Consider the following 26,553-nt stretch of genomic DNA (forward strand, 5'->3'; position numbering starts at 1 on the left):
TTTTATATTAAAATATTCCTTGAGAGGCCTCAAAAGTTACAGTTCATGGTACAGCACTTCGGCAAATGGAAGTAGACGACGTGAAATCCACACACTATTTATTTCCACTTGTTTAAATAAGGCAGACAACTGCAGCCATTCAGACAAATCATCAAACACATTGTGTGCGTGTTTCTCCGATGAAACTGAGGCATATTTCTTCATTCAAATTCAAGCTCTTCAAACCATGCAAGAGAATCCTCCACCTCTTCAAGTTCCGCCTCCGGAGACCCGTCTGCATCAGGCCCCTTCAATCCCGCCGCCGCCACCACCGGAAACCCAAAATCAAGAGTAAATTACAGGAAGGGTGCATCTCAAAGATGCAGTCTTTCTTGCACTCGCTGAGGGAGAAGAGATCGGAGAAGACGGGCCGAGTGGCGATGCTGACGACGTCGAGTTATTCCGACCACAGGGCGCCGCACTCGTCCCCCCTCACGCCGGCGTATGTAAGGATGGGTGGGCCCCATAAAAGAGATCGAGCAGTAGTGGCGATACCAGATGATGATGACGTGGAAGATGCGTGCAAGAGTTTCGAGAAGTATCTGATAGAGATGATCGGAGAAGATGGGAAGATGAGAGATTTGGTCGACGCCGAAGAGCTTCTTGAATGCTGGAAGAATCTGAATTCTCCGGTGTATATTGATTTGGTCTGCAGATTCTATGGGGAGCTCTGCAAAGATTTGTTCTCCAATAGTTCATGACAATTGTTTATTTTTAATGTAAATTACAAAAACCCCCAAAGTTAGACTAAATTATGAAGAATGCATCCACCTATCCGTAATTACCAAAATCGCTCTCACGTTTGTTTCCGTCGTACACGGACCCCGTTCAGTGTGGTTTTTCACCTGATCTTTTTGTTTTTAGAAAATATTTCCTCAAAAATGTTGATTCTACCCCTAAAAGCAACAGCATCTTAAAGATAAGTGGTTTTAATATACCTTCTACAGTAACCTATTTTTCTTTAATATGTCATATTGCAATGTTAGTAAACTTCTTCGATTGTTAATATGAATCATTATAGCATATTTAGGCAATTTTTTAAACAATGTGAATGGCTACATTAAATATGTCAACATATGCAGGGTTATATTGGTCTTTTTCGGAGAATGTTTCCTAGAATAAAAAAGATTTACGTTAACAATCATACCATTAAGGGGGTCGGTGTAAGACAAAAATAAAGATCAGGGGTATTTTGGTAATTATGGCTAGGTTGAGGCGTTTTTGTAATATAATTTAGCCTAAGTTCAGAGGTTTTTCATAATTTACCCTTAATTTTCTTGCTTCTATAAACTTTTTTCCTTTTTTATTTTATTTTATTTTTATTTTTTTTTTCTGGTCCAACGAAATTCATAAAGTTCCAATTTTGTTGTCACCTAAAATATAAAAATGTATAATAATATTGTTACCGAAAGTGTAACAAACGGATTTCTCGAAAAAGGGAATCTCATATATAATCCAATCTCGACACAGAAAAATAAGAAAAAAAATCAGGATTGGATTTTCAAAATGAAAAATATTATTCCAAAATCCGAAAAAATTGGATCGAAATCGACGAAATCGAAAATTTCGTTCCAATTTTCACCCCTACTACACATGGATATGTTTGAGTGTCAATAAGAGGATCAACCACACATCTAAAGATAATAACATTTTCGCACTAAACCATCTAATTACCCATTAAATCATTATTCTATGTTGCAAATAACATGTTCATGGAAAAAGGTAATTAATTAGAACTTAATTAGGGCATATACAAGCGATTGCCGCACTCGCATCTCCAAGCCTCCGGGTAGTACTCCGCCGTCACTCTCATCCCACGCGGCGGCACCGCCACATGCACCGCCTTGCACGGCGTGCATTTGCCGCATTTGTAATTGCATCGCGGCGGCGATGACCCGGGCCCACCTAGCAGCCTTCTTCCATTACTCACTCCTTTCTCCATCTCCCATTTATTGGTTCTCTCTGCATTCTGCACCATACCATTTACTAATTAATTAATTAATTATGACCACACATTCAAACACAACACGAACAAGTAATTAATTCATTTATTTTTTTTATAGACCTTGTTTAATTGCCAATACTTAATCAACTCAGATAAAAAAAAATTATACAATATAATATTATATATGAAGAAAAAATATACTAATATCACTAATAAAATCAAAATAAAAGATCTCAAGACAAAGAGATATCTGTATATCATCGTAAAAGCTAAAATGGGCACTATGTAACAGGTATTGTTAATTGTCACGGTCGGAGTATATATATATATATATATATATTATTATTATTATCAATATTATTAATTTTAATTTTTTAAATATATATCCAAAATCCATAAAAAAATAAATACCCAGTGTAAATTACACAAGACTTCTTCTAACAAGTCCAAAATATTATGAATTATGAAAAAAAATAAAAAAAATATATAAGGTTATTGCAATACAATTTAAATATTGGTAATTAATTACCTGGAAGTAATTATCAGCTTTAAACATAAACTTGGTTTCTGCAAAAGATTAATCCAAGAAAAAAGGGACTAATTAGCTTCGGTCAGATCTCAATTTGTGTAATGCAAGGAGAGAGAGAGAGAGAGAGAGAGAGAGAGAGAGAGAGAGAGAGAGAGAGAGAGAGAGAGAGAGAGAGAGAGAGAGAGAGAGAGAGAGAGAGAGAAATGAAACTCCATCACCTGACAGCTGCTGGGAATTTGCAGAGTAAACCCCAAAGAAGCAGAAGCAGAAGCAGAAGCAGAAGCAGAAGAAGATGACGACAGCATAAAAATGGAGCCTTTTCCATTTCTTGAAACCAACACTTGTCATATTGATATTATCACTACTTCTCCAACACCAATCCATTTTCAGACACTAGAAACAGAAAATAAAGAAAAAGAAAACCTTAATCAGCAGCACATAAAGTAGTTCTGATGATTTCTGGCACCCCCATGCACTCTCTGAAAAAACACACACAGTGGACGTGAATTGTGTTTTTCTACTGATATATAATAAAATAATCAAGATTTATTCACTAGGGGTTGGGGGTGGGGGGTGGGTTGGGGGGGGGGGAGGTGATTAATTAATTAATATTTAATAGTAAGGTCAATTCATTAGCATTGCCATGTTTGGAACATAGATTTGATGTCTTAGGATTTTTTGCTGTCTGTCTTACTACATTTTCCAAACTAAGTAACAATCACCACCACCACCACCACCACCACAACCACCACCAACTCCCACCACCATTTTCTTCTACGCTATTACTATAAGTGATGCTTATGTGTATTTTAATCTTTTTTATATGGTCTACACTTTTTGTTTTTGTTTGTCTTTTTATATATGTTTTTTTATTGTTATGTGTATATTATTAAATTTTAGTGAATTAATTATGTCGATTGAGTATGTATATATCTTTATTTTCACAATTAGAATTATATATATGTATTAGTGGAGGAAGTCTTATAGTAATTTGTTTCTCCCCACTTCGGTTTGATTATTTTTTTTTCCAATTTATGGACAATTTTATTTTTTTGTTTCCCTATTATTCGATATTTCATTGATAATGGAACAAGCTTAAGCTTATAGACTATGTCGCACGGACACAGAAACACCTACACGATGAAACGGGAAAAAGGACACGGGAAACTCCATGTTTCAAAAACCACAAGTTCGAAGTGTGTGCAAGAACGATGTATAGCATAAAGACGGACGGGAGTTTGTACTGTTTTTATACGCATATAAAACATTAACAATCTTCATTGCGCCAAACAAAAACCAAAACAAAAAAGAAAGAAAGAAAGACTAAAATACCCTCACAATAGGGTTAATGAGAAGGCCATTTGCCCCCTTTCCAATCCATCATCACTTTAATAGATTCCACAAGGCAAAAAGATGCGGACAAAACAGTAAAACCAACAATTGTAACCTTACTATACACACATTGATCATACATACATAACTTTTTGTGCAGTGTACTTAAATAAATAAAATAAAATCAATATAATGCCTCATTCAATCTTACTTTACACAATTTGTAATGTGTTTCAACCTTCAAAGTTGTGCAATGCATCAAACTGTAACTTGGTCAATGATATATGTATATAATTGGTGATATATATGTACATGGGGAAATTTAATATTTATAAGCCCAAGTGTTAGTTGTGTATATTGGAATATTTTCTATAGTGAAAATTTGGTGGATGGTCGGGAGTTTAATTCGAACCGCTAACTAGACTTGTAGTGGTACGAACTAGGGTGGTGTTTGTAAAAAAAATTATTTAAAATCAGAAGTTAAAGATTGTGAATAATTAAGTCAGTTTTTATATCTAGAAGTTGGGGGCGTTTGCAAATTTGCTCAAAAATCAACTTAAATTTGTTTGTAAAAGCTTTTGCAAACACATCCGATCGAAGTGTTTGATTCTAAATATTGAGGTGTTTGCAAATAATTAGTTGGAAAATCAATACAGGTGTTTTTAAAATTATAGATTATAAAACAGCTTATTTATGAGAAGCAAAAACAAAAATTTGTTCTCCTAACACCTAAAAACAGATTATATGCATAAAAAAAACTCATAATCTATTTGTAAAAGCTTTTACAAACACCACCTAAGTATGTATTAAACCATTAAGTTCATACGATTCTGACGAAAAATAAATAAATAAATAAGTAAATAAATTGTATTTATTATATGATACATAAATGATAAAAGAGAAAAGGGGGGTCCCGTTTTGAGGTTGCAAGGACCATGGTTTTGCAGCCTTCATCAATTGCTATCACTGCATATATATAAGTATACGTACACTCTCAGGTGCCTTAATATAATATATAATATATTTATATTATTTACAGTGTTACATTTTAATGGAAAATGAACATAGGAATTTGGAGCTATTAATTATTTGATCCAAAATAGGATGATATAGTTTTCATAGAAGCTATCTAGAATCTGTTTAGAGGATGATAAGGCTACCCTGGTTTTATTTTATTTGACCTATCATATCATATGATATAACAGTATTATTAGCCCTACATATATAAAGTTTTGTGGATTTTTAAACAAGTTTTAATTTGTTTTTTTGTGAAATATCTTTAAATAAATTTTTTTTTTTTTGATTACTTTTAGAGGAGATTCAAATAATTGTTAGGAAAGCTAGAGATGAAATATAAAATACGTAATACATCGGTATTTTAAGTGTAATATTCGGAGGAAAAAAATCGGAGTTTTCTGATTATTTACGGAACTTAAAATCGGATCGGAAATCGAAATCTCATATATATTCGAATTCCAATCCAAATAATTTTCAAAAATAAAATTGGAATTCGGAATTCAGATTGAAAAATATTGTTTCAAAATTGAAAAATTTCAGATCTTAATAGCGGAAATTGGAATTCCTCCTATGTTGGAATTAATACCACAACTGAATTGGGCTTCTTAAATAAGCTCGGCCCATTGTATATGAATTAATATATGAGTTAACTGGGCCGAAGTACTAAATATTCGTGATCCGAATTATTATTTATTTATTATTATTTTTATTTTATTTTTGAGAATTAAAATTAAAGATGCAAACAATAAATTGTAAAAGCATCATTACATTACAGACAAGAAAAATAATCCCCTAGAGGTGATTTTATTTCACGCGCTCCTATTTTTACAATCCTTTTTCCTCTGTATGTATATATATACATTTCATTTTCGACAAACAAGCTAAATTTAATTATTTTCAATTAAATTGGGCTTGCATTAATTAATTAATTATTTTCCTGCTCCTTTATTCCTATATTCCTTTTTTTTACATTTTACCAAAAAACCTGCAATTATCAACAACCTAGTTACCGGCAACCAGCAGATCCGGTTGCCGCGAAATCACCGGCCTAATTTGTTCCTTCCATAAACTGCTGAACAAATTTGCTTCCCCAGCCTTCCTCTTCACCTCCACAACCGCCAGCGTGTCGGTCAACCTGTAAACCTCCACCATCACAATGAATTTACCATTCTGCCCCTCAAGCTCCACCCCGCATTCCTTCTTCCTCCTCCTCTTCAACGCCACACCCCCTTCCACCGCCGCCTTCACCACCTCCTCCACCTTCTCAATAACTCTCTCCGGCGACTCCTCCACCGTCAGCCTCTCGACATCCTCCAGCTCCTTGACACTCCGATCGAACAATCCGGATAGATCCAAACCCGAAGAGAAAGAGATGATGTCGAAAGCGTTTAGACCCAGCAGTACTTTCTTCTCCTTCGATTCTTCGTTTTCATGGAATGAATCGATCTCTCTGTAGCTCTTTCTGAACCAGGGATCACGCTTGATTTCATCAATGGTGATTCTGGTGCTGGGGTTCGTATCGAGAAGACGAGACAAAAACCGCTTCAGACCGGAGGACATCCAATTAGGGCACCGGAATTCCCCCTTGTAGATTTTTTTGTACATGTTCATCAAATTGGTGTCGCTGAAGGGCAAATACCCGGCGGAGAGGACGAATAGGATGACGCCGCACGACCAGACGTCGATCTTCGCGCCGTCGTAGCCTCTCTTAGTGAGAATCTCCGGCGCCACGTACGCCGGCGTGCCGCAGAGCGTGTGCAGCAGCCCGTCGGGCTGGACCTGATCCGTGAGCACCGCGCTGAGGCCGAAATCGGAAACCTTGAGGTCGCCGTTCTCGTCGAGGAGGAGATTCTCCGGCTTCAGATCCCGGTGGTAGATGCCACGGGAGTGGCAGTAGCTGACGGCGGAGATGAGCTGCTGAAAGTACTTCCGGCAGGCGGACTCGCCGAACCGGCCCTTGGAAACCTTCGCGAAGAGCTCCCCGCCCCTGACGAATTCGAGGACGATGTAGATCTTAGTCCTGGTGGCGAGGACCTCGTAGATCTTGACGATGTGCGGGTGGCGCAGCCGGCTCATGATTGAGACCTCGCGCTTGATGGCGGCGATGAGGTTGGCGTCGTTGTTCAGCCTGGTTTTCTGGATTACTTTGATGGCGACGCTTTGGCCGGTGGCCATGTCTCTCGCGTGGTACACCTTCGCGAACGCGCCGCTGCCGAGAAGTTTTCCGATCTCGTATTTGTTGAACAGAGCATTTTCCGATGAGAAAGCCATGGCCGGCAGTAATTGGGGGCTGCCGGCTTAGCCCTAGCCTCTTCGATTTACCCAACTATCAATCAATAGACCTCACCACGAGGAGATTTTGAAGTATTTATATTTATAAATTATAATTAATAATAAGCAATGAAAATTGGAGGGAAAGAATGAAATAAATAAATAAATTATATTTCAAACTGAAAAGAGGATAAGTCTTTAATTAATGTTTGGCTTGGAGTATTAATAGGCGTAGGGGGTGGGTTTATTTGTGTTTAGTTATTTTTGGTAGGGAATAATAATTTTTTAACAGACGCATTTGATGGTCGAAGATTTCGACCAAAGTGTCTATAATGGTTCGTTGGTGGTTTCTAATATTTCAAAAGTCCGGTCAAACAACTATATTATTAAAAAATATAAAATAAAGGGCGTGGTTTTCTTAATTACATTGAAATTTCTTAATTATAGTGTTTTTGTCAAATTGCTAATAATATATTGAAGTGATAAATGATGATTGTGTAGTGACAATACGCATAATGTGTATAATTTTACTCCAAAATCTGATTTTTTTTTTAAAGTGAAATAGGTGATGGGCATTAACCATCAACCAATCCATACCAAAACTTCGGTTGACAACCATCAACTGACCCACAAATGTTGGATCAACCACGGTTTTCAAATTTGAGCAAATGTGATTTATCGGATGGGGCAATTTTCAGGCTGTTAATCGATCGACCTAAGACGGTATCAACCCTAATTTTTTGAATGAATGGGTCATATTATAACCAATGTTGTAAAAAGTGGTAATTGGGTCGGAGGCGGTTAGGGACCGACTCATGATTAATCGATGCGGCGGTGATTAATCGGTGATAAATCTGTTTTTAAAATTTAATATAATATATTTCTATATATTATTTATAGGGTAAATTACACCCACACCCCTGAGGTATGCTTAAATAATTTTAAGGTCTCTATGGTATCGATAATTACATTCACCCCTTGAAACATAGTTAGAAACTCTAACGGGATAATGCATTGGATACATTATTCCGATAGGGTTCTAATGGACTATTAATTTTAGCTAGTGGTGGAGATAACATAGAGTTATGGGGAGTTATGAGGTGACATGGCTCCCCCAATATTTCTTAAATCACTCATAACTCTTTGTTGTCTCCACCACTTCCTGAAACCAATAGTCCGTTAGAACTCTATCGTAATAACGTATCCAATGCATTATCCCATTAGAGTTTATAACTACGTTTCAAGGGGATGAGTGTAATTATCGATACCACAAGTACCTTAAAGTTATTTAAGCATACCTCAGGGGTGTGGGTGTAATTTACCCTTATTTATAAATACTCAAAACATATATAAAAAGATATTTAAACATAGTTATATCTCCATCATGTATATATCCTGATAATATAATAAAAGTTTAATAATAATAAGATCATAATACATAAATATCCTTATAAAATATAAATAAAAAGACAATGTTTTACATTTATTCTTGAACATTCCTAGCATACATCATTAGTTTTTTTAACAATAACAATTAACATAAACAAAATAAAACATAAAATCATATTTTATTTATTAAAATCCCAAATTTTATTTTGAATTATAAAAAAAAAAAAAAACGATTTTTGCCACCGAAGTTTGACCCGCCATAAAGGTTTGACTGCCAAAAACCGCCTCACAGACAAAAAACCAATTTTTCAAACATTTACCCTAAAATCGTAAAGGTTTTTGACCGCCTCCGTCTCGGAGACTGATTAATCGGCCGCCTCAGCCGATGTTTAGAACACTATTTAGAACAAGTTTTTAGGGCCCGTCCAATCCGGGCCAGCCCGCATAGTATAGGTTGGGCCTAAACAAGACCCTAGGCTTGGCCCATGTACCCAATTCAAAGCTATCATCTTTTTCCGCCTACGTTAGTTAATTCTTCATTTTTCGCCCAAAAAAAATCAGAAATAATTTGGCTAAACCCTTGCTCTAAATCTTTTACACAGTACCACTGTCATTCTAATTGAGGTATTCCACTTCGATTCCTTGATTTCCCGAGCTCTGTAATCATGTTTATCTCTGAATTATTTCTTTCTGTGGAACACGTAGTGTGTGGGATTCCTTATCAGCTCTGATTTCCATATTTGCTGTTTATTGGCTCCGTTTTCCACCATTTGCTGTTTTTATTGGTATTTACCGAGCGAATTTCTGAGAAATGGCGTTTGAAAAAATGAGGTCGAGTAATAGCGGTGGTACTAGAGTTGGTAGAAAAGTGAGAGTTGCGGTGGGAAACACCGGCGTTGATAAAGCTCATCGGAAAATGAGAGCTGCTACAGGGGTTTTGAAAGTGTCGATCGATGTTGATACGACCCTAGATTCCAACAAGAAGAAGAAAGGGGGTAAAAAATTGCGGAGCGGTGATGAGAAATCGGGTGAAACACGTACCAAGGGGAAAATTGATTTCGAAACAAAGAGTCGAAATGAAGTGCGAAACGGTGATGAGAAATCGGGTACGAAGGAGGGGAAAAGGGATTTCAAAGCGAAGAGTCGAAATGAAGGTTTTGGAACTGTTATTGATGGCAACTCTTCCGGTAATAATAAACGGAAGAGAGTCTATGCTGATAATGATAATCCCAGTGTGGTGGTTGAGGGGGGTAAAAGATTTGATGGTAGTGATCGAAACTCCAGTTCTAAATCAAGAAACACTACTGTCGGGTCGTTTGTCGATAAACGCAAGAAGCTCTCGAGGGGGGACAACGACCGTCGTGAATTTAAGGATTCTAGCAGAGACAGATTGTTGAGAGGGAGTAGTGATAAATTCAGGGGAAGTAGTGATTTAGGCGATGGGAAATCTAGACGTGTTCGAGAGAACGGGTTAGAAAATGGGGTGTCGAAAACAGGCGATAAGAGGAGAGCTCCGTTATTGGCAACTAAAACGTATGTGAACCGGAGAAAAGATTCGGTTGGTTCTGTTGAGAAACCTCGTAAGAAAAACGATGCGTCTAGGAAAGGCTCGGGTGCTAATTCAGATTCGACGGAGGAACTGCGGATGAAGACGAAACGAGTTATCCGAATAGACCCTCGTGATATATCCAACAAGAGAATTGACGATGAAATTGATATTAATGGTTAGTGTACTTTTCTGTTCTGATGTTGATATATCCGTGTTTGTTTCATTTTACGATTTTGAGATATTCTGTTCTTGCTATTATGCTATATGATGGGTACTGATCCTCCATCCGTTTTGCATATTATCTCCGTACATTTTCGTTTACTGGATTTCGAATTTCTATATTATATCCATTGTTATTATGCTATATGTAGTAGTGCTACTATTGTGTTTTCTTCTTCGGTGAACGACCTCATGAAAATGGGGCTAACATGAGTTTTGGCTTGCAATTACATTGTAAAGCTGCATTACCACCACAACTAAGAATGAAACCAAAGCTGTTATGCCAAAGCAATTATTCATGTCGAAAACGCACACATGTTTTTTGTAACCTCGTTTGTTATTACTCCAAAATAATCTAGGAACGCGTTGATTGGTATTTATCTTAATTTGCTTTATTTTTTCATCATCCAGGTAATAGTCAAGAAAAGATCGATGTGCCAGATAAAACTGGTGTTGAAATGTCGAAGAATGCGCAATTCCGTGCCATACAACCTAGCTCCTCGATCCTTTCCTTTGTAGAAGACAATGTAAAATCCGTGCTCGGCAAGCATATATTATATACTCTAAATAACTCCGTATTTCAAATATTTTTGGTCACAATGCTTACGAACTTTACATATTCTTTTTTCTCAGTTATTAGGACGTAGACGAGACATTGAGTTTAGGAGGGCTGGCTACAACATCGAGCTTCCTGCTCCTTTAGACAACATTCCTTCGTCAACAGGTCCCGAAAGGGAACGGGTTGAAGTACCAGTACGTACTTATCAATTGTAAAACACTCTACTACTGTAGTATTTGAGTCTGAGATCGATTTATTACATAATAACCTTTTGTTTCTACTTATAAACGTCCGTTCTGTTTATGTTACAGGAATTTAGAAATAAATTAGAATTCTTTGCTGCTGCAAAGGTTTCCTCGTCGTTTCCCCCTCCCGATCTTTCAGAGATTGCATTTGCAGGTAAGTTGATTAATACAGTCAGTTTAAGAAGTAGTTTATCCTTTTCCCCAGTGAAGTTTGGCTTTTAAGATATTGTTATATGATTCCAGGTTTTTGTAAACTCGTAAGATTCTATAATGTCGAAATAAGAAGATACTAAATTGGCAAATTGAGTTTTTATGTTTTTTTTCCTCGCGCAATGTTTTTAAATTGGCAAATTGGCAAATTGGAATTTGTTATATCAAAATCCTTCTAGGAAAAAAAGTAGTCTGGCTTTATTTATAATATAAATATTTATGTTGGATTTCAATTTTATTTGTTAGGACGGTCAAATGTGGGAAAGTCGTCGTTGCTTAATGCACTAACCAGACAGTGGGGTGTTGTACGGACATCAGATAAGCCAGGCCTCACACAGGTGCTGAATATTTTGCTGCAGACGAATTCGAAATATATTGGACATGCGTACTGACAATAATTTAACAATCCTTTTTGCAGACGATCAATTTTTTTAAGCTCGGATCAAAGCTATGTTTAGTGGATTTGCCGGGTTACGGTTTCGCTTTTGCTAAAGAAGAAGTGAAGGAAGCTTGGGAGGAACTCGTCAGTATTTTAATATGCAAATGAACACACACACACGCACCTCTCTCTCTCTCTCTCTCTATATATATATATATATATATATATATATATATATATATATATATATATATATATATATATATATATATATATATATATATATATATATATATATATATATATCTTCCCTTGCTTTAGGGCAGGAATAGCGGGTTTATTCATGCCTCGATTCACGCATACTTTGCAGGTGAAAGAGTACGTCAGCACACGTGTTGGTCTAAAACGAGTGTGTCTTCTCGTAGACACAAAGTGGGGTTTGAAACCGAGGGACCACGAACTTATTGATTTGATGGAAAGGTACATACGTGTTAATTTACAATATCGGCATCTATATGTTTTTTTGTTGCTACTGCTTCTTATTGTACGTGATTGTATTTAGGGTAAAATACAATTTCCCACCCCTGTACTATAGCAACTGTCGCATTCAACCCCCCTATACTAACCGGAAAATACAATTTTAAAATTGCTAATATTTATCCACTGCATTTTGATTGTGGGTGGCAGGTCTGAAACCAAGTACCAAATAGTTTTAACAAAAACAGATTCTGTTTTCCCAATCGACGTGGCTCGACGAGCAATGCAAATTGAAGAGGTAAGTGTTGCAAGCCTGTTCGAAATTATATTTAATCAACACTCTTCTCTTTTTTTGACCTGGACCAATTTCTTCGATTTTTACAGAATCTCAAAGCAAAGAAGTCTGCAGTGCAACCCCTGGTAAGACGGAGACACATCGATAACTGATTTTTGTTTACTTGGCATTCGTTGACACATAAACGAATCATGTTAGAAGATAATTCGTCTCTATTTTAGGTTAAGTGGATATTCTGGCTTTTCAAAATTTATATTCTGACAAATCGAAATGACAAATAAGCCTATTTTTTAAACCGCAGATGATGGTAAGCTCGAAAACAGGGGCCGGTATCAGGAGCTTGAGGACTGTGCTTTCTAATGTTGCTCGGTTAGTGAGGCGCTAGAATGCGTCGTTTCTTGACAAAGGTATGCATGCATGCAAATGCTGGATTAGTTTTAAATTAGCGAAAAAAATTATAATTAATTTGTTCTGAACTAATCTTGTAAGAGAAACCGACTTGCAAAACAGAAACGTGTACTAATGTGTTTGCGAAACACGTATGTTGAACAGTTGAGCTATAAGTCGAGCACTTGTTCCGGTTTTTTTAGCCCGAAAAAGCTGTGTTCGAATTTGTTTTGATTGGTTTGTGTAGTTCATTTATATCCTTCATTAGAATTAAAAGCTGTTTGACGATTTTAATAATCGCAAATGCAAGGAGAATATAATCAATTAAAAAAAATTATTTTGGGAATGATAATGAATGAAGATTATCAAGACCCCATTCATAAATGATAATTAAACAGCCTTTAATTTAAAGAATTAAAGATATATCCATTCTAATACTGAATTTCAGCTAAAGCTATTTATTATTGCACACTGAATAAAAGAAACAAAATTAGAGAATAACCATAATTTTCAAACAATTATGACATTCTTAAAAAGATAAAGTGATAATAATGTTTTATTCCTTTCTTTATGCAGTAATTAGGTCAAATTGGGTTATTACATTATTCACCAAATAATGTTCGATACAGTCCCGCAACCTAGCAGTTGGAGTAAGTGAATTTTCAAATCCCTTTGGATAGTTATGTTGAGCTTGTTGCGATTTGTCAGCCTAGTGTGATTTACGTCTCTCATATAATTTACAAGATGTTAATACGAGAGTGTAAGCAGATTCCTTCAATAAATTAATGTTCAATAGACTTTTTCTCATCTTGACTAGTTCTTAAGAGGAAATGGGCAAATTTGTCACCATTCCAACTAATATGCACACAACCTTATCTTTAGTTACAAAATGTGGACTTTTCGCATGGAATAAAAACGTGTTTCTAGTAACTTGAATTAATTATCATTCAACTATATTGAATTTTTCTTTTATTTATTTATTATTTGACTTTTTCAATAATGGAATCCCACCAACTATATCTGTCATGGCTGCTTTGCTGCTTTTGCAAGCATCGGAGTTTAAAAAATTTGTTTGTTGCATACACGTATTTACCCATTTCTATAGGTGCTTACTTTTTACTAATGTTTGAAACAATCCCAAATTTCAATAATTAATTTTTTATTTTATTTTATTTTATTTTTACTATTTAAGATAGTGATCTTATGTCTATTGTTTTTTCAATAATATATTATGCGACTAGTTTTGTAGAACCTACATCTGGTGAAATACACTATGTACTGTAGATCTATAGTTGAAAATCAATGATGTATTTTACCAGGTGTAGTATCTTATAAGTCACTATGTAACTTATAATCCTTCGATTTAAAATTCAATTACACTGCCGATGAAACAATGTACCACTTCTATATTTTTCGAGATTTGAGTGTTAAATCGTATCAAGAAAATAATGGGTCGGTTAATTTGGTAACTTGAAAAATCAGTATTGTAACTTTTAAAAACTTATTCCAGTCGCTTTTTTTCATACCAATTAAGCTTTGGCTTAATGAGAGGTCGGAAATTCAAATCTCTTTGGGTGCATGTGTTTCGAAAAAAAATAGTTATACAATCAGTGTAGTAAAGTTAACGCCAATTTAACAAGATATTCATCAATGTAGTATAATTAAAAGTCTATATTGTCAATAAAGTCAATATAGGTAGCTTACATATCACTGAAATTAGCTGATTTTCACTAAAATTAACGTTAATTTGAAGAGCTTTATATCAATTTAGTTAAGTGTAATCCAATTAATCCCTATTCCTAAACTAATTACATACTCCTATTCCTGAATTAATTAGGATTAAGAGATTCTGAATTTGCCCTATTCTTTACGCGCATAGGGTCAAGGATTAGGTGAATTGATTGACCAAACCCATTCAAGGATTATTATTTTAAAAAATTGACATTGGTATTTATAAAATCGATCAATAATTGTGAGTAACATGACCTAATAATAATAATAATAGTAGAAATATACTAGAATTAAATCAACTCCCATTAACACTAATAATAAATACCATTATATTCTTCTCTCCTCCCAATAATCAAGTAATTTTTTTTTCTCTCTCTAGAAAATCAAGAGAGAGAAACTCGGAGATGTGTCCGCTCAGAATAATTCTCATCTTTCTCTCTGCTACCCTCGCCGGATTCTTCGTTCTTAGAAACCTCAACTCTTCGCCGGACCCCCTGAACGACGACGGCGTCGACGTCGCCGAAGAAGCTGAATCCACCGGCGCCGCTCCCATGTCTTCCAAGGTATTTTATTCGTCTTAATTCCTTTTTTTTATTCTTCCTCAATTTTCAATTTTGAAGTAAAAAAATGGCTGAGGTTGAAAATTTGTTTTTCGAAAGTCGATAATGAAGCGAAATTATGTAGTGTACATGCAATTACAGATCAATTGATGATTTGTGAAATTTGTTTTTTAATTGTTCTTCCATAATTTGTTGAAATTGAGCCCTGAGTGAATTTTATTTTCCTTGTATGAACAATTCTGTATTGAGGGGGAAAAAAAATTGAATTTCATAATGTGATTTTAGGTTTGCGCGGCCGTGGGGAAGGGGTTTTGGACATTTGTTGACATGGCAAGCGGCAAATATCTATGGAGGAACTTAGCTTCTTCATCCTCTTCGACGGAGAAGCTCTCTGCCGATTAATTCGGTCAGTAATACGTCGTGTCCGACAGTTCTTTTTCTGTTATGGTGATTTTTTCTTGAATAATCTCGGTTGTAGAGTTTTTACATACGTGCTTCGAAAAAGCAAGAATGAAAATTGTGTTGCCGTACTTCTTGTGAGTTGTTATGAAACGATTGCTTGTATAGATGAAGATCATACAATTTTATATCCCCTTTTCGCTCTTTTTTCTGTCGTCAGTTTGACATTATACTCGAATATATAGAATACATTTGTCGACTTTTTGTTAAGCGGGGTTTTACTTGTTATATTGTTTTACTATGTGCGTATTAAATTTGTTATCTTCTCGGAGATCACCTTTTTTTTTTATCCATTTTGTTAAGAGAAGAGACTCGGACTCTTTTTTGATGTGCTCGTTATTCACATCCATTCTTCAAAAAGTAACGAACATCTGACTTAATCTGATATTGAAGTCTTTTAACTACGATCGTTTGGAAATTGCGTTTGTCTAGGCATGGATTGTCTTGAAGAATATATTGTAGTCAATGAATTGTCGAGCAGAGAATAAATTGTGAATGTTAGCTCACCTGTTATAAATTGTGATAAGTTTTTATACGTCGTCCAGCAAAATTTCTTCATACATTAGTTAGGGCCCGAGAGCGGTATTATACCAAAGAATCTGTGATTTTGAAGGATATGCTTGTTATGAACTAATTTTACGTTTGAAATACGTTTCAGCTTTATTTAAAGGTATATCAACATACTTTGCGTTGTTGTGGTTATGTGAAGTGGGGGATCGATTACTTCAACTTTCTTGGTATCATTTTTGCCACTTAACTCTTGTCATTCCCATGCCCTAGCTTTCCGACTCCTTCTCCTAGTCGAAACGAATAGTATATTTGTTTCCATCTGCTTCTTTGAAATTTGGTTTTTTCCGATGAGCACACAGAATAGAGGGCTGTTGGAAGTTGTTATTTATGGTTGAAAAGAAGCATATTATTTTCGTTCTTTTTTACACGCAATTCTAGCAATGCATGTTTCTGACCCGGGCTTTTGACATATGGACGTTTTTCCGATTTGCTAAACAACGCTGGTCTGCAATTTGTCTTGCTTCTGGTGTTATAATTGCACTTATAATAGAAGATATGTCATTCCTTATTTTAGTTTACGGGGTCGTTTTTTTCCGTACACGACTTATTTTAACGATGTGATGGGTGTTTGTGATTGTTTATCATCTTGACTCCAATGGTGAACGTTACTTCAGTTAATGTTAAGTTATGATATGATATAGTAGACTACGACACAATTTTTTTTAATTTTTTATTTTTATTTTTTTATTTCGTATCGTTTGATAAACGACTATGAACCCATCACGCTTTGAAACGTCCCCCTCGTCATCAGTCATCGTTCATCACTGCCATAGATAGCACTCCCCCCTTGCAAAAATCTGATACTAGTGGCAAGGAAATTCAAGTTCGGGTAATTTGGCATTCTCTTTCCACCAACTACTCGACCTCTTGCAGACAACCAAAAACAAAAAAAAAAACAAAAAAATTACGTCATGATCAAGAGTAAATTTATTTTTAACAGAATTTAGTAAAAAAATAACATTGGATGGTATTTAGCACCTCGCATAAAAAAATAATGCTTTAAAGAAATAATCTCTTATATAATATTTGTGAAATAATAATAGTGGTGCTTTATGGAAATTAAAATGATTTATTTTCCTCGCAAAAAAAGGGAAATTAAAATAATAAAAATAATTTCAAACTTCCAAATATCAAGGATTAAATTGAAGGTGGGCCCGGTCCATAAATTCGGCCCAAAAATGAAAGCTGAACCTAGAAATATAAATATTTTAGCCCATTCCATACAATAAAAAAGACGAGACCCGTGTGTTGCAACGGTCGAATTTCTGCAATCGATATTGGGGTATCCATTATCCAATTCTATCAGACAGAACAGAGAGAGAGAGAGAGAGAGAGAGAGAGAGATGGGGAAAAGGAAGGGGAGAAAAGAGAATGAAGAAGAAGCCATACATGAAAACGGTGGAGAAGTGGAAGAAGGAGATGATGGAAAAGGTGCTGGATTCTTCGCGTGCTATCTCCTCACTTCAGTCTGCCCCAGATTCAAAGGCCACACCTACATCGGGTTCGATTCCATTCTGGATTTCACTCCTGATTCATATTGATAATTGATAACTGATGTATAAAATTTCTTCTTTTTTTTTCGTTTTACAGATTTACAGTGAATCCACGGCGGAGAATACGGCAGCACAACGGCGAGATCGGGAGCGGCGCGTGGCGGACGAAGAAGAAGCGCCCATGGGAAATGGTGCTGTGCATCCACGGCTTCCCTACTAACGTCGCCGCTCTTCAGGTGCTTCTTCATCTTCATTCAAAAAAATTAATTAATTTTTTTCTAGACCTAATTTTTCAGCTGCTCGTGTCGGTGAATTATATTATTATTGATATTTCGAATTATTAGAAAGAAACAAGTAAAATTGATTTAATGATGAAATTTTGCTAGTGTTTGATAAATGTTCAAAATTAAATTAATTCCAGTTCGAGTGGGCGTGGCAACACCCGGTCGAATCGCTAGCAGTACGAAAGGCAGCTGTAAATTTCAAATCCCTCTCTGGAATTGCTAACAAGATCAAATTGGCCTACACAATGCTCACTCTTCCACCCTGGCAAAGGTGTTCTTAAGATAATTCTGAATTCGGGTTTTTTTCGTTTTTGTTTTCGGTAGCGTGTACTAACGGCTTCGTTTTCGTCTCTGTCAGTTTGAACCTGACGGTGAATCTGTTCTCGACTAAATACCAAACGCACACCTCGGGCTGCCCTGCATTGCCCGAGCAGATGAGGACAAAAATCTCTCCCATGGATGATTTGCCCTGTTACAATATTGCCAACGATTGTCCAATCGTAAACGATGATGACGATGACGGATGTGAAGGTCTTTCCCATGAATCGACCGAAGAAGAATCATCCAGAAAAAATGACGATTTCCATTACTATAGTAATGAAGAATATATTCACCGAGAAACTGAATCGAGTGGATGCTGCTCAGGAAAAACACGGGCAGAAGTATGGCCGAAGAATTCACCTCCAATTACTGAAGCAACCGACGAAGAATCATCAACAAAAAATGACGGTTTCCCTAACTGTGTAGGTAGTAAGGAAGAATACATTCACCGAGAAATTGAATCGAGTGGATGCTGCGCAGCAAAAACACGGGCAGAAGATTGGCCGAAGAATTCACCTCAAATTACAGAAGACGAAGACAAAGGGCAGTTCTTTATTGTTAATAATAATGAATCCCCTCCTGTAAGAACGTCGTTTTCGTTACATAATAGCTCCTGTATTGCTGGAAATGCGCGAAAAAATCACAGGTTGGTCGAGTTAATTACGGAGGTGGACGAGCCACTTGAGAAAGAATCGGCGGCGGCGGCAACTCGCTTAGTTGCTACAGACAAAGATGAAGTTGAGATCATAGATATAATTACACCATTGCCATGCAAGAAGAAGAGAAGGCCAACTAGTAGTTTCTTTCCTGATGTAATTGACTTGACCAACTCTCCAATGTATGTATAATTAGTGTGTGGAAGGAAAATCATGTATACAAGTTTGTATGAGCACTGTAATTTCCTTGTGTAATCTATCTTTCTTTCTTTTTTTAATTCTTTATTATTATTTTATGGTATTATTATTTACTGTTACTAAAATATTATGCCAATATAAATATTCCACAAAAAACTTTTAAATCCAAAAAAAGGAAAGAAAAAAAGAAAACCTTAATATATTCCTATTTGGAGTCAATATTTATATATATACATAACCATAATATAAATCAAATAATATTTTAATCATAAATATTTCAAGTTTAATTAGGCAAAAATATAAAAAAGGCAAATCCAAAATCAAATAGAACTCTAGTAGGACAAGGGCAAGCCCCACTAAATATATATATGTAGGGGAATATTCGAGAACAGGTTCACCAAATTAGCCAATCTATTTCTTCGTTCCGATTCTAAGGTTCGTTCTGTTCTTTTTATTTATTTATTATATATTTATTATTATTTTTTTTTAAATATAAAGAGTTTTTTCTTCAGTTCTGTTTTTTTTTAAAATTGAATATAATTTAATTTAATTGCAGGTATGATGACTGGTTTGAGTGCACAAGGATCACAATCTGATAATAATTATAGATTTTACTCAAAGATGAATAATTTGTAAGTGTTGTCCACAATTAATTAATTAATGATATATAATTAAGGGTGATTTAATCGTAATCTTATATATTATGGTGCAGGCTTCAAGCTGATGATGGAGAGTTCTTCACAGATAATGATGAGCTTTATGTTAGTAGTCTTCAGCAGTGTCTTTTCGAAGCCGGTGTGTTTTCTCAACCAACAATTCTTTCATTCAAATTAAGCTAAATTATGAAAATCTCCCTTAACTTATGCTAAATTATGAATAATACCCCACCATAATTATCAAAATCCAAAACACCCCATCTATCCATAATTAGTAATTACCAGACCCCCGACGTTTGTTTTCGTCTTATACCGGCTTCTTTACCGTGTGATTTTTTCACGGAATCTTTTTTATTCTAGAGTATTTTAGTCTCTGAAAATGCCGATTCTACCCCTACAGACGTGGCAATTATTAACTATTTTTTTAAAGACAAAAATTATCATCAGAGATAATGTTAATACTAAAAGGTTGTGAATATATTACTTAAGAAAAATAAACATTCCGTGTAAAGGCTCCCTAAGTGTAATTTTTGTATTTAAAAAGTAGCATAAATAAATATAAAAAGTAGCATAAATAAATATCGCGCTTGCAGGGTGGCGGGAATTTTGGTAATTATGGATGTATATGGTTTTTTCATAATTAAGTTTAAGTTTAAGAGTATTTCCGTAATTTACCCAAAAATTTATATCAAAATAATGCTTTTAATTAAAATTTATTATTTTAATTTTTTTTCTTTGTGAAAAAGGGTTCGAGAAGCCACGTGGGATTGAGCAAAGAGGAGGCACAGGTGGTGCCACGTCATTATTCAGTCGGATCCTAGAGCAGATGAAGAAGTTTACCGGAACAGTCGGTGATTACCTTAGCGATAATCTTCCAGCTTGTTTTGGTGGGACCCACTTTAGCGACGATCATTAGTCTAAACAAGACAATTATCGATGGTAAAATGTGAATATTTGATTTAGCCCCACAAAAGATAAAGTTTCACTGCAAAGTAGTACACCAATTTTATTTATTTTCAAAAAAACCCCTTTACAGATTCAACGATATCCTTTTGGCAACTTTTACTATGCCTTCATTAAATGCAAATCCAAAATTTTATATTAACTCGTAATTAAATTATTGAATAAAATTAAATACGGATCAGAGATAGGCACGTGACAGTGCGAGTAAGCACGTGATCCCTCCTTCAAATTTGGGCGCCATATTCTCTTTGGTTAATTACTATTACTTGTTTTGGAACGTGGTTTCTGAGTAGTATTAATTTCATTTATTTATTTATTTTTCAATTATTCGTTTGTTTAGGTTAATTAACAACATATGTATTGTCAACGTCGATTAAACCAATCGAACTAACATCATCTTAATTAATAGTGAAAGAAGGTGAGATTTCTTATTCACCCTTTTTCTTTTCTATGTAACAAAGAAACTCGATCACAACCAATCATATATATAGGTGCACTGATCGTAAACCTACACTCTCGTATATATAGCAGCTTGCAAACCATACGAGAACGTAATTCTTATTCACCTTGAATATATTTACACATGTTATTCATTATTACCACGCTATGTACATTTATACAACATACTTATGCTATATATATATATATATATATATATATATATATATATATATTCTTAAATCAGTTTGACTTCATAATTTATAATTTGGCTAATCAAGGCAGTCCATGCATGTGAAATAATTAAACAACTAATTAAAATCCCCCATCTATGGATCCAACTATATATATAAATATATATATTAATATATGTATATATATATATATATAATACTATAAATATGATATTATTAAGATAACTAACACCCTAAATTTGAGTTTGGAAGTCATTCTCAAATGGTTAGGGTTTCTCTTTCAAAAACTCAATATATTAACCACACCAAAACCCTCTTCTTAATTGCCCTTAACTAATTATCAATAAAAATCACCCAACATCAAAAACAAAATATACTCCTCAACCCTAACCAAGAAAACCCTTTTTTTCAGAAAGTAGTAATTAATAAGCATATATACATACATATATATGATTATATATATATGATTATGAAGACAGAAGTATTAGCAGCACTAAACTCCATTAGGACAAAAAAGTCCCGCGAAGAAAGTCTGTACTCTTTTTCGAAACGGGTATCGGGTGATTTTCCGATCATGATCGACGACACTTCATCGGATGATGTTTACTATAGATCAAAAAGTTCGGTTGGGAATATTCCGTTCATGTGGGAATCTCAACCAGGCACACCTAAATACAAATCCAGCTGGCGGCCGGAATCTCCGTTACTAATCCCTCCTCTAACACCTCCACCTTCATTCCATTCCAGCCCGGCCGCCGTCTCCGCCAAAAAGAATCATAGTCAACGCAAAAAAAACAACCTCGTACCGAGTGTTCTTCTCCCCAAGCTCAAGCTCAATAACCAGTCCCCACCATCAAGGTCAACATCTTCTTCATCCTGGTCAACGAGCTCGTCGTCTCCGCTGAGTAGTAGCAGTACTACTCCGAAACAACGTAGGGTTCGGAGTTGTTCTTCTCCTAGGAGGATGACGTCATCGTTTGATGATTCCAGGATAGAAGAGCAGCAGGGTCATGAATCACGTGCTGAGTCACCGGTTTCCACGTCATCCTATGGTCAAAGCATTAATGGCAGGTCAAGTGGTTGCTATTCAAGTATTATTAGGCTGCTCTATGCTTGATTTCATTCTTGTCGTAAATTACGTTCATCCCTGAGGTAAGGTCAAATTATGAGAAAAAAATAAAATAAAATAATCCTTATTTTTTGGTAATTATAACTACCCAATCCTCAACTACGAATTTTCTTACATGTTCACCATTATTGTGTCAAATTTAGTGGAATCTTCTAGTTATGTAGAATATTTTCCAGTTTGTATCCGTTTTGTTTCATTCGAGCTCTACATGATTTTGAAACAAGCTAAGATAATTATAAGATTTGTCTATGGGTTTGTAAATATTAGATTGTGGTGCATCAGAAACTTAATTTTTGCACAAAATGACTATAAATTGGAGAATATTCCACTGAATCTAGAAGATTATGTTGAATTTAACACCATAAGAGTGAACGTGTAAGAAGATTCATAGTTGAGGGGTCTAATTGTAATTATCCAAACATATGGGTTTTTTTGTAATTTGACCATACCTCAGGAGTGACCGTAACTTAGCGATGCCAATTGTTAATTTGAATTTTAATTAAAATTCAAAATTCATCTTGCATGGAGGTCTTAATGAATGAATACATAGACTGTATTATAATGATTTAATCTATTGTATATAAATATCTATATATTTGTAGTATATATATAACATTATTTTATGACGTCACACACCAAGTAAATTAACAAATAAGTATAATTTCAAAATACAAAATGAGAGAGAGAGTCAATTACAATTGACACACAAATAAAAACAAAACCAAGGCCAACATGCCATTTATTGGATTCCAACACACAAAAAAACAAAAAAAAAAAAAAAAAAAAAAAAAAAAAACCAATAAAAAAATCAAAACGAAATACTTTTATTAATAATTCAGATTGTGTAATCAATTGGCCCTCCTGCAATTCTTTCTGATCTCACCATTGGATCCAGTGAGGGGGCTGATGTCACCCATCTTGATCATAGCCGTGACGAAATCATCGTTGAACGTCTCAGGTTTCTTGCTGTACGTTTCGATAAGCGAATCCGTCGATCCACCGTTGTACAGAATCTGATCGGAGTGCAACAACCCCTTCTTCTTGATTAGGTTTTTGTAGTAAGCGTTGTCGAAGAATGTGGGGCTTTTGACGTCGAGTGAGGCCAAGTTATTGTCGCCCGACCCGGTCGTGCGGGGGCAGTTATCTTGTCTCTTACGAGCGAAAGAAGCGTCTATGTTCGTCTCGTTGTATATACGCGTTCGGAACAGGCTGCATCTCGCCTGCCCAATGGTGTGTGCTCCTGTTTTTTTAGACAAAATCAAAAATGAGTTTATTGCATTTAGTGCCCCTATGTTATATCAAATTGCTAAAAAAAACCCTAGATAATGAGTTTTTAGGGGGTGATTTGCTAAAAAAATTGAATTATGGGGTGTTTTAGCAATTAGAGAAAATGTGGGGTGTTGAATGCAAATATATATAAATATGAGGACCTGATAATGCAACCATGTCCTTGGTGGAGAGTCCTCTAGCTTGGAACCTATTGACAAGGTTGTTAAGAGTTGAAGTTGGTGGTGGAATCACACCACTATTTGCAGCCGCAAGGCTCGCCGTTTTCGAGTCTCGTCTTCCGACTTTCACATCCCATTCCGGCCCTCCGAGCTGCAATTAATTAATTTTAATTATTATATATTCAGTGGCGGAGCCAAGATGAGGCGACGGGGGGCGTGGGCCCCCGTCTTCAGATTCTTTCATACAAATGGAGCACTAGCTACAATGATTATAATTAAATATCGGTACTAGTTATAAAATTTAGGGTAAATTACAACCATTATAATTAATTATGATTTTTTCCTACACCTCCACCCTTATGGTGTCAAATTCAACATAATCATCTACATATCGTGGAATGTGCTCTAGTTTGTACTCGTTTTGTGTAAAAATACAGTTTTTGATGCACCACAATCGGATAAGTACAAGTCAAAAAACATATTATGATCATCTTGCTTCAAAATGTGGAATTCGGATGGGATAAAACGGGTACAAAAGTGATAATATTCCATATAATCTCGAAGATTCCACTAAATTTGAAATTGTAAGGGTGGACGTGTAAGAAGATTTATAATTAAGGGGTGGTTGTAATTGCCCAAACAAGAGGGGGTTTTCGTAATTTGACCATACCTTAGGGGATGGTTGTAATTTACCCAAAAATTTATAAAAACTCACAATGGAGACAGAATCGCGGGCGGCAATGGCTAGAATATCGGCGCATGAGACGACACCGGGGCACACGGACTCCACCTTGGACTTGATATCGTCCACAACGTTGAAACCCCTTATCGAATTATTGTTGGGGGCCGCAGTCTTCTCGCCGGTGAACGATGATGTGTCGTCCAGTAGTACTGACGCGTCACACCCCTGTCCAAATTTTAATAATCATATTAAGGTAATACATAATTACTAAAAAAATGAAGAAGAAAAATAATGATTAGCGCATCTAATGAAGCTTGAAAATTACGAGAAGTTAGTTATATATATAAAATACGTACTTGGACAAAACAATCGTGGAAGTGCAGTCGGATGAGGGAGGCGCCCATGCGTTTCTCCTTTTTGATCGCGGACTTAACGGCGGACTCGACGGTATCGAACACCTTCGGGCATGTCTTCTTGTAGTAATCCTCTGTCAGTTGAGCCGACGAGGGCCCCACATTCATCAATAAGACAATTAGTAAAGTCGCAATCACAAACACCGACGAATAAGACGAGGACGAAGACGAAGAAGAGGAGGCTGCCATTTTTTCGTGTATTTTGTTTTGTAGTGATATATATCGAGTTTGTTTGTTGTGAGGAAAAAGGGAGTGAATGTGCGTGTATATATATAGAGGTTCAATGCATGTATTTGGAAAAGCAGCTTACCAAATGATGCAGACGTTTTTTTTTTTTAATTTGTATATTAAATTTGCATGGCACTGAGAAAAGGTAAACAATTTTTTTGATTATTTAATTAAATAAATAATATATGATGATAAATTACACGTTAATTACGTGAAAACATGAGTTGATGTTTGAGGGTGATTGGATTGGATTGGACTGGGGGTGGGGGGTGGGGGTGGGGGTGGGGGTGGGGCAGGTGGGGAAATTTTCAAAGTTTGATTGTTCATATTAATTATTATATATTATTACATATTTTATTAGATATTTGTTAACTTGTAATTAGACACAGTACGTAATTAGATGTTTGGCCTCGTCAAGATGCCATGCAGGGACTATGATTAAATCGGTGAAATAGTCTTAATAGTGGATTAATTATATTATATGATTATATCATATTTTGACTATTTCTCAATTTTGTAATCAATAATCTTGAAAAAGTATTTACCAATTTTATATTAAACAAATAGATGATAACTTAGTCCTGCAAGGAATCGTATAACGGTTGGAGCAAGTGAGCTTGTGTCAGTTGACGCAACTTCGTATCCACATGCCAACAGTCGTTAGATCGAGCTTGTGACACGTAATTAGCTTAGTGTGATTACATTCAAACCCGCCTTATAAATATATGTTAGTTTTGTTAAACAAAAGATTTTATAGACAAATAACATTGATGATGCTAATTACTTAGATCACCTGGGGTGGTGTAGAAAATGAACTGGGAGAGCAAAGCAGATCAGTAGCTTGACAACTTGATGATCCTGAGGTACCTGCGATCATAGAACACATGAACTAAGCCGGGGGTTGATCCGCCGGAAACCCCTCCGACGCTCAAGTCAGACATGCTGATCATAGAAATAGTCCAGATAATACGTATTGTAGTATTGCTCAGTTAATTGGACGTACCTTATGGAATGAGTTCAAATGTGTATTTATAGCTTAGTTGAGATTGTCGGGCCCAAACCTTGCTTGAAGGTGATTGGGCCTCGGTGATAGTAGTCTTCGATATTGGGCTCGTGGCCCAGTAGGTAAATAATTTGTAGGCCCATTGGGTTGGGCCAATTAGGCATATCATTAAGCCCCCCACTCTCGAGTCGATGTGGGGCCCATGTTGAAATGGGTGACATATCGTGTCGAGAGTAAAAATTGTAGTGGTCGATGGTGTGCGATAACGCGTTGGAGCGTGTGTCG

The 26,553-nt window shown here is 35.7% G+C and overlaps 8 protein-coding genes across 9 annotated transcripts; 5 read left to right on the plus strand and 3 right to left on the minus strand.

The window, feature by feature from the left end:
• The first annotated feature begins 52 nt into the window (after window positions 1–52).
• On the plus strand, window positions 53–941 carry LOC105957249 (transcription repressor OFP17). Its single transcript, XM_012981182.2, has one exon. The coding sequence runs from the start codon at window positions 180–182 to the stop codon at window positions 738–740; it is 561 nt and encodes a 186-aa protein (XP_012836636.2). The 5' UTR covers window positions 53–179; the 3' UTR covers window positions 741–941.
• Window positions 942–1,532: 591 nt separating this feature from the next.
• LOC148770946 (uncharacterized) lies at window positions 1,533–3,093 on the minus strand. Its single transcript, XM_088816535.1, has 3 exons — window positions 2,732–3,093; window positions 2,514–2,551; window positions 1,533–2,008 (listed from the first exon to the last, which is right to left on the minus strand). The coding sequence occupies exons 1-3, from the start codon at window positions 2,895–2,897 to the stop codon at window positions 1,781–1,783; spliced, it is 432 nt and encodes a 143-aa protein (XP_088672661.1). The 5' UTR covers window positions 2,898–3,093; the 3' UTR covers window positions 1,533–1,780.
• Window positions 3,094–5,612: 2,519 nt separating this feature from the next.
• Window positions 5,613–7,324, minus strand: LOC105961199 (CBL-interacting serine/threonine-protein kinase 11). The gene has a single exon (XM_012985473.2). The coding sequence runs from the start codon at window positions 7,131–7,133 to the stop codon at window positions 5,865–5,867; it is 1,269 nt and encodes a 422-aa protein (XP_012840927.1). The 5' UTR covers window positions 7,134–7,324; the 3' UTR covers window positions 5,613–5,864.
• Window positions 7,325–9,048: 1,724 nt separating this feature from the next.
• Window positions 9,049–13,772, plus strand: LOC105961394 (P-loop containing nucleoside triphosphate hydrolases superfamily protein). Of its 2 annotated transcripts, XM_088816534.1 has the most exons (11): window positions 9,049–10,246; window positions 10,702–10,817; window positions 10,924–11,043; window positions 11,161–11,248; window positions 11,551–11,642; window positions 11,723–11,827; window positions 12,054–12,163; window positions 12,371–12,458; window positions 12,545–12,580; window positions 12,757–12,862; window positions 13,419–13,772. In XM_088816534.1, exons 1-10 carry the CDS (start codon window positions 9,334–9,336, stop codon window positions 12,838–12,840), a joined length of 1,752 nt encoding a protein of 583 aa, XP_088672660.1. In that variant the 5' UTR covers window positions 9,049–9,333; the 3' UTR covers window positions 12,841–12,862; window positions 13,419–13,772. The 2 variants fall into 2 exon arrangements, with proteins under 2 accessions (XP_088672660.1, XP_088672659.1); XM_088816533.1 differs by lacking the exon at window positions 13,419–13,772 and having other exon boundaries at window positions 12,757–13,054.
• A 1,059-nt stretch (window positions 13,773–14,831) lies between these two features.
• On the plus strand, window positions 14,832–15,802 carry LOC105961302 (Methyltransferase-related protein). Its single transcript, XM_012985563.2, has 2 exons — window positions 14,832–15,136; window positions 15,419–15,802. Exons 1-2 carry the CDS (start codon window positions 14,978–14,980, stop codon window positions 15,533–15,535), a joined length of 276 nt encoding a protein of 91 aa, XP_012841017.1. The 5' UTR covers window positions 14,832–14,977; the 3' UTR covers window positions 15,536–15,802.
• A 1,593-nt stretch (window positions 15,803–17,395) lies between these two features.
• LOC105961103 (Excinuclease ABC, C subunit, N-terminal) lies at window positions 17,396–19,194 on the plus strand. Its single transcript, XM_012985377.2, has 4 exons — window positions 17,396–17,663; window positions 17,753–17,891; window positions 18,077–18,210; window positions 18,298–19,194. Exons 1-4 carry the CDS (start codon window positions 17,506–17,508, stop codon window positions 19,106–19,108), a joined length of 1,242 nt encoding a protein of 413 aa, XP_012840831.1. The 5' UTR covers window positions 17,396–17,505; the 3' UTR covers window positions 19,109–19,194.
• Window positions 19,195–19,483: 289 nt separating this feature from the next.
• Window positions 19,484–20,829, plus strand: LOC105956029 (eukaryotic initiation factor 4A-15-like). Its single transcript, XM_012979849.2, has 4 exons — window positions 19,484–19,549; window positions 19,671–19,746; window positions 19,827–19,909; window positions 20,517–20,829. The coding sequence occupies exons 2-4, from the start codon at window positions 19,673–19,675 to the stop codon at window positions 20,684–20,686; spliced, it is 327 nt and encodes a 108-aa protein (XP_012835303.2). The 5' UTR covers window positions 19,484–19,549; window positions 19,671–19,672; the 3' UTR covers window positions 20,687–20,829.
• Window positions 20,830–23,134: 2,305 nt separating this feature from the next.
• Window positions 23,135–25,379, minus strand: LOC105960916 (peroxidase 4). Its single transcript, XM_012985166.2, has 4 exons — window positions 24,981–25,379; window positions 24,658–24,849; window positions 23,925–24,093; window positions 23,135–23,734 (listed from the first exon to the last, which is right to left on the minus strand). Exons 1-4 carry the CDS (start codon window positions 25,224–25,226, stop codon window positions 23,343–23,345), a joined length of 999 nt encoding a protein of 332 aa, XP_012840620.1. The 5' UTR covers window positions 25,227–25,379; the 3' UTR covers window positions 23,135–23,342.
• Between the last annotated feature and the right edge of the window lie 1,174 nt (window positions 25,380–26,553).

Source organism: Erythranthe guttata, chromosome 4 (genome assembly GCF_056151865.1).
Source record: "Erythranthe guttata isolate IM_541 chromosome 4, IM_541, whole genome shotgun sequence".
Lineage (NCBI taxonomy): Eukaryota > Viridiplantae > Streptophyta > Magnoliopsida > Lamiales > Phrymaceae > Erythranthe > Erythranthe guttata.

Bases quoted from the DNA above. Each gene is read 5' to 3' on its own strand.
- LOC105957249 (XM_012981182.2), top strand. From the start codon at position 180: ATGAAACTGAGGCATATTTCTTCATTCAAATTCAAGCTCTTCAAACCA.
- LOC148770946 (XM_088816535.1), bottom strand. From the start codon at position 2,897: ATGGATTGGTGTTGGAGAAGTAGTGATAATATCAATATGACAAGTGTT. The intron at 2,552-2,731 runs GTGATGGAGTTT...AATCTTTTGCAG, and splicing joins AAATTCCCAGCAGCTGTCAG to AAACCAAGTTTATGTTTAAA. The intron at 2,009-2,513 runs GTAATTAATTAC...GGTATGGTGCAG, and splicing joins AAGCTGATAATTACTTCCAG to AATGCAGAGAGAACCAATAA.
- LOC105961199 (XM_012985473.2), bottom strand. From the start codon at position 7,133: ATGGCTTTCTCATCGGAAAATGCTCTGTTCAACAAATACGAGATCGGA.
- LOC105961394 (XM_088816534.1), top strand. From the start codon at position 9,334: ATGGCGTTTGAAAAAATGAGGTCGAGTAATAGCGGTGGTACTAGAGTT. The intron at 12,164-12,370 runs GTACATACGTGT...TGTGGGTGGCAG, and splicing joins CTTATTGATTTGATGGAAAG to GTCTGAAACCAAGTACCAAA. The intron at 12,581-12,756 runs GTAAGACGGAGA...TTTAAACCGCAG, and splicing joins AGTCTGCAGTGCAACCCCTG to ATGATGGTAAGCTCGAAAAC.
- LOC105961302 (XM_012985563.2), top strand. From the start codon at position 14,978: ATGTGTCCGCTCAGAATAATTCTCATCTTTCTCTCTGCTACCCTCGCC. The intron at 15,137-15,418 runs GTATTTTATTCG...ATGTGATTTTAG, and splicing joins CCGCTCCCATGTCTTCCAAG to GTTTGCGCGGCCGTGGGGAA.
- LOC105961103 (XM_012985377.2), top strand. From the start codon at position 17,506: ATGGGGAAAAGGAAGGGGAGAAAAGAGAATGAAGAAGAAGCCATACAT. The intron at 17,664-17,752 runs GTTCGATTCCAT...TTCGTTTTACAG, and splicing joins AAAGGCCACACCTACATCGG to ATTTACAGTGAATCCACGGC. The intron at 17,892-18,076 runs GTGCTTCTTCAT...AATTAATTCCAG, and splicing joins CTAACGTCGCCGCTCTTCAG to TTCGAGTGGGCGTGGCAACA.
- LOC105956029 (XM_012979849.2), top strand. From the start codon at position 19,673: ATGATGACTGGTTTGAGTGCACAAGGATCACAATCTGATAATAATTAT. The intron at 19,747-19,826 runs GTAAGTGTTGTC...ATTATGGTGCAG, and splicing joins TACTCAAAGATGAATAATTT to GCTTCAAGCTGATGATGGAG. The intron at 19,910-20,516 runs GTGTGTTTTCTC...TTTGTGAAAAAG, and splicing joins GCAGTGTCTTTTCGAAGCCG to GGTTCGAGAAGCCACGTGGG.
- LOC105960916 (XM_012985166.2), bottom strand. From the start codon at position 25,226: ATGGCAGCCTCCTCTTCTTCGTCTTCGTCCTCGTCTTATTCGTCGGTG. The intron at 24,850-24,980 runs GTACGTATTTTA...AAATTTGGACAG, and splicing joins TCCACGATTGTTTTGTCCAA to GGGTGTGACGCGTCAGTACT. The intron at 24,094-24,657 runs GTGAGTTTTTAT...AATTAATTGCAG, and splicing joins CCCGCGATTCTGTCTCCATT to CTCGGAGGGCCGGAATGGGA.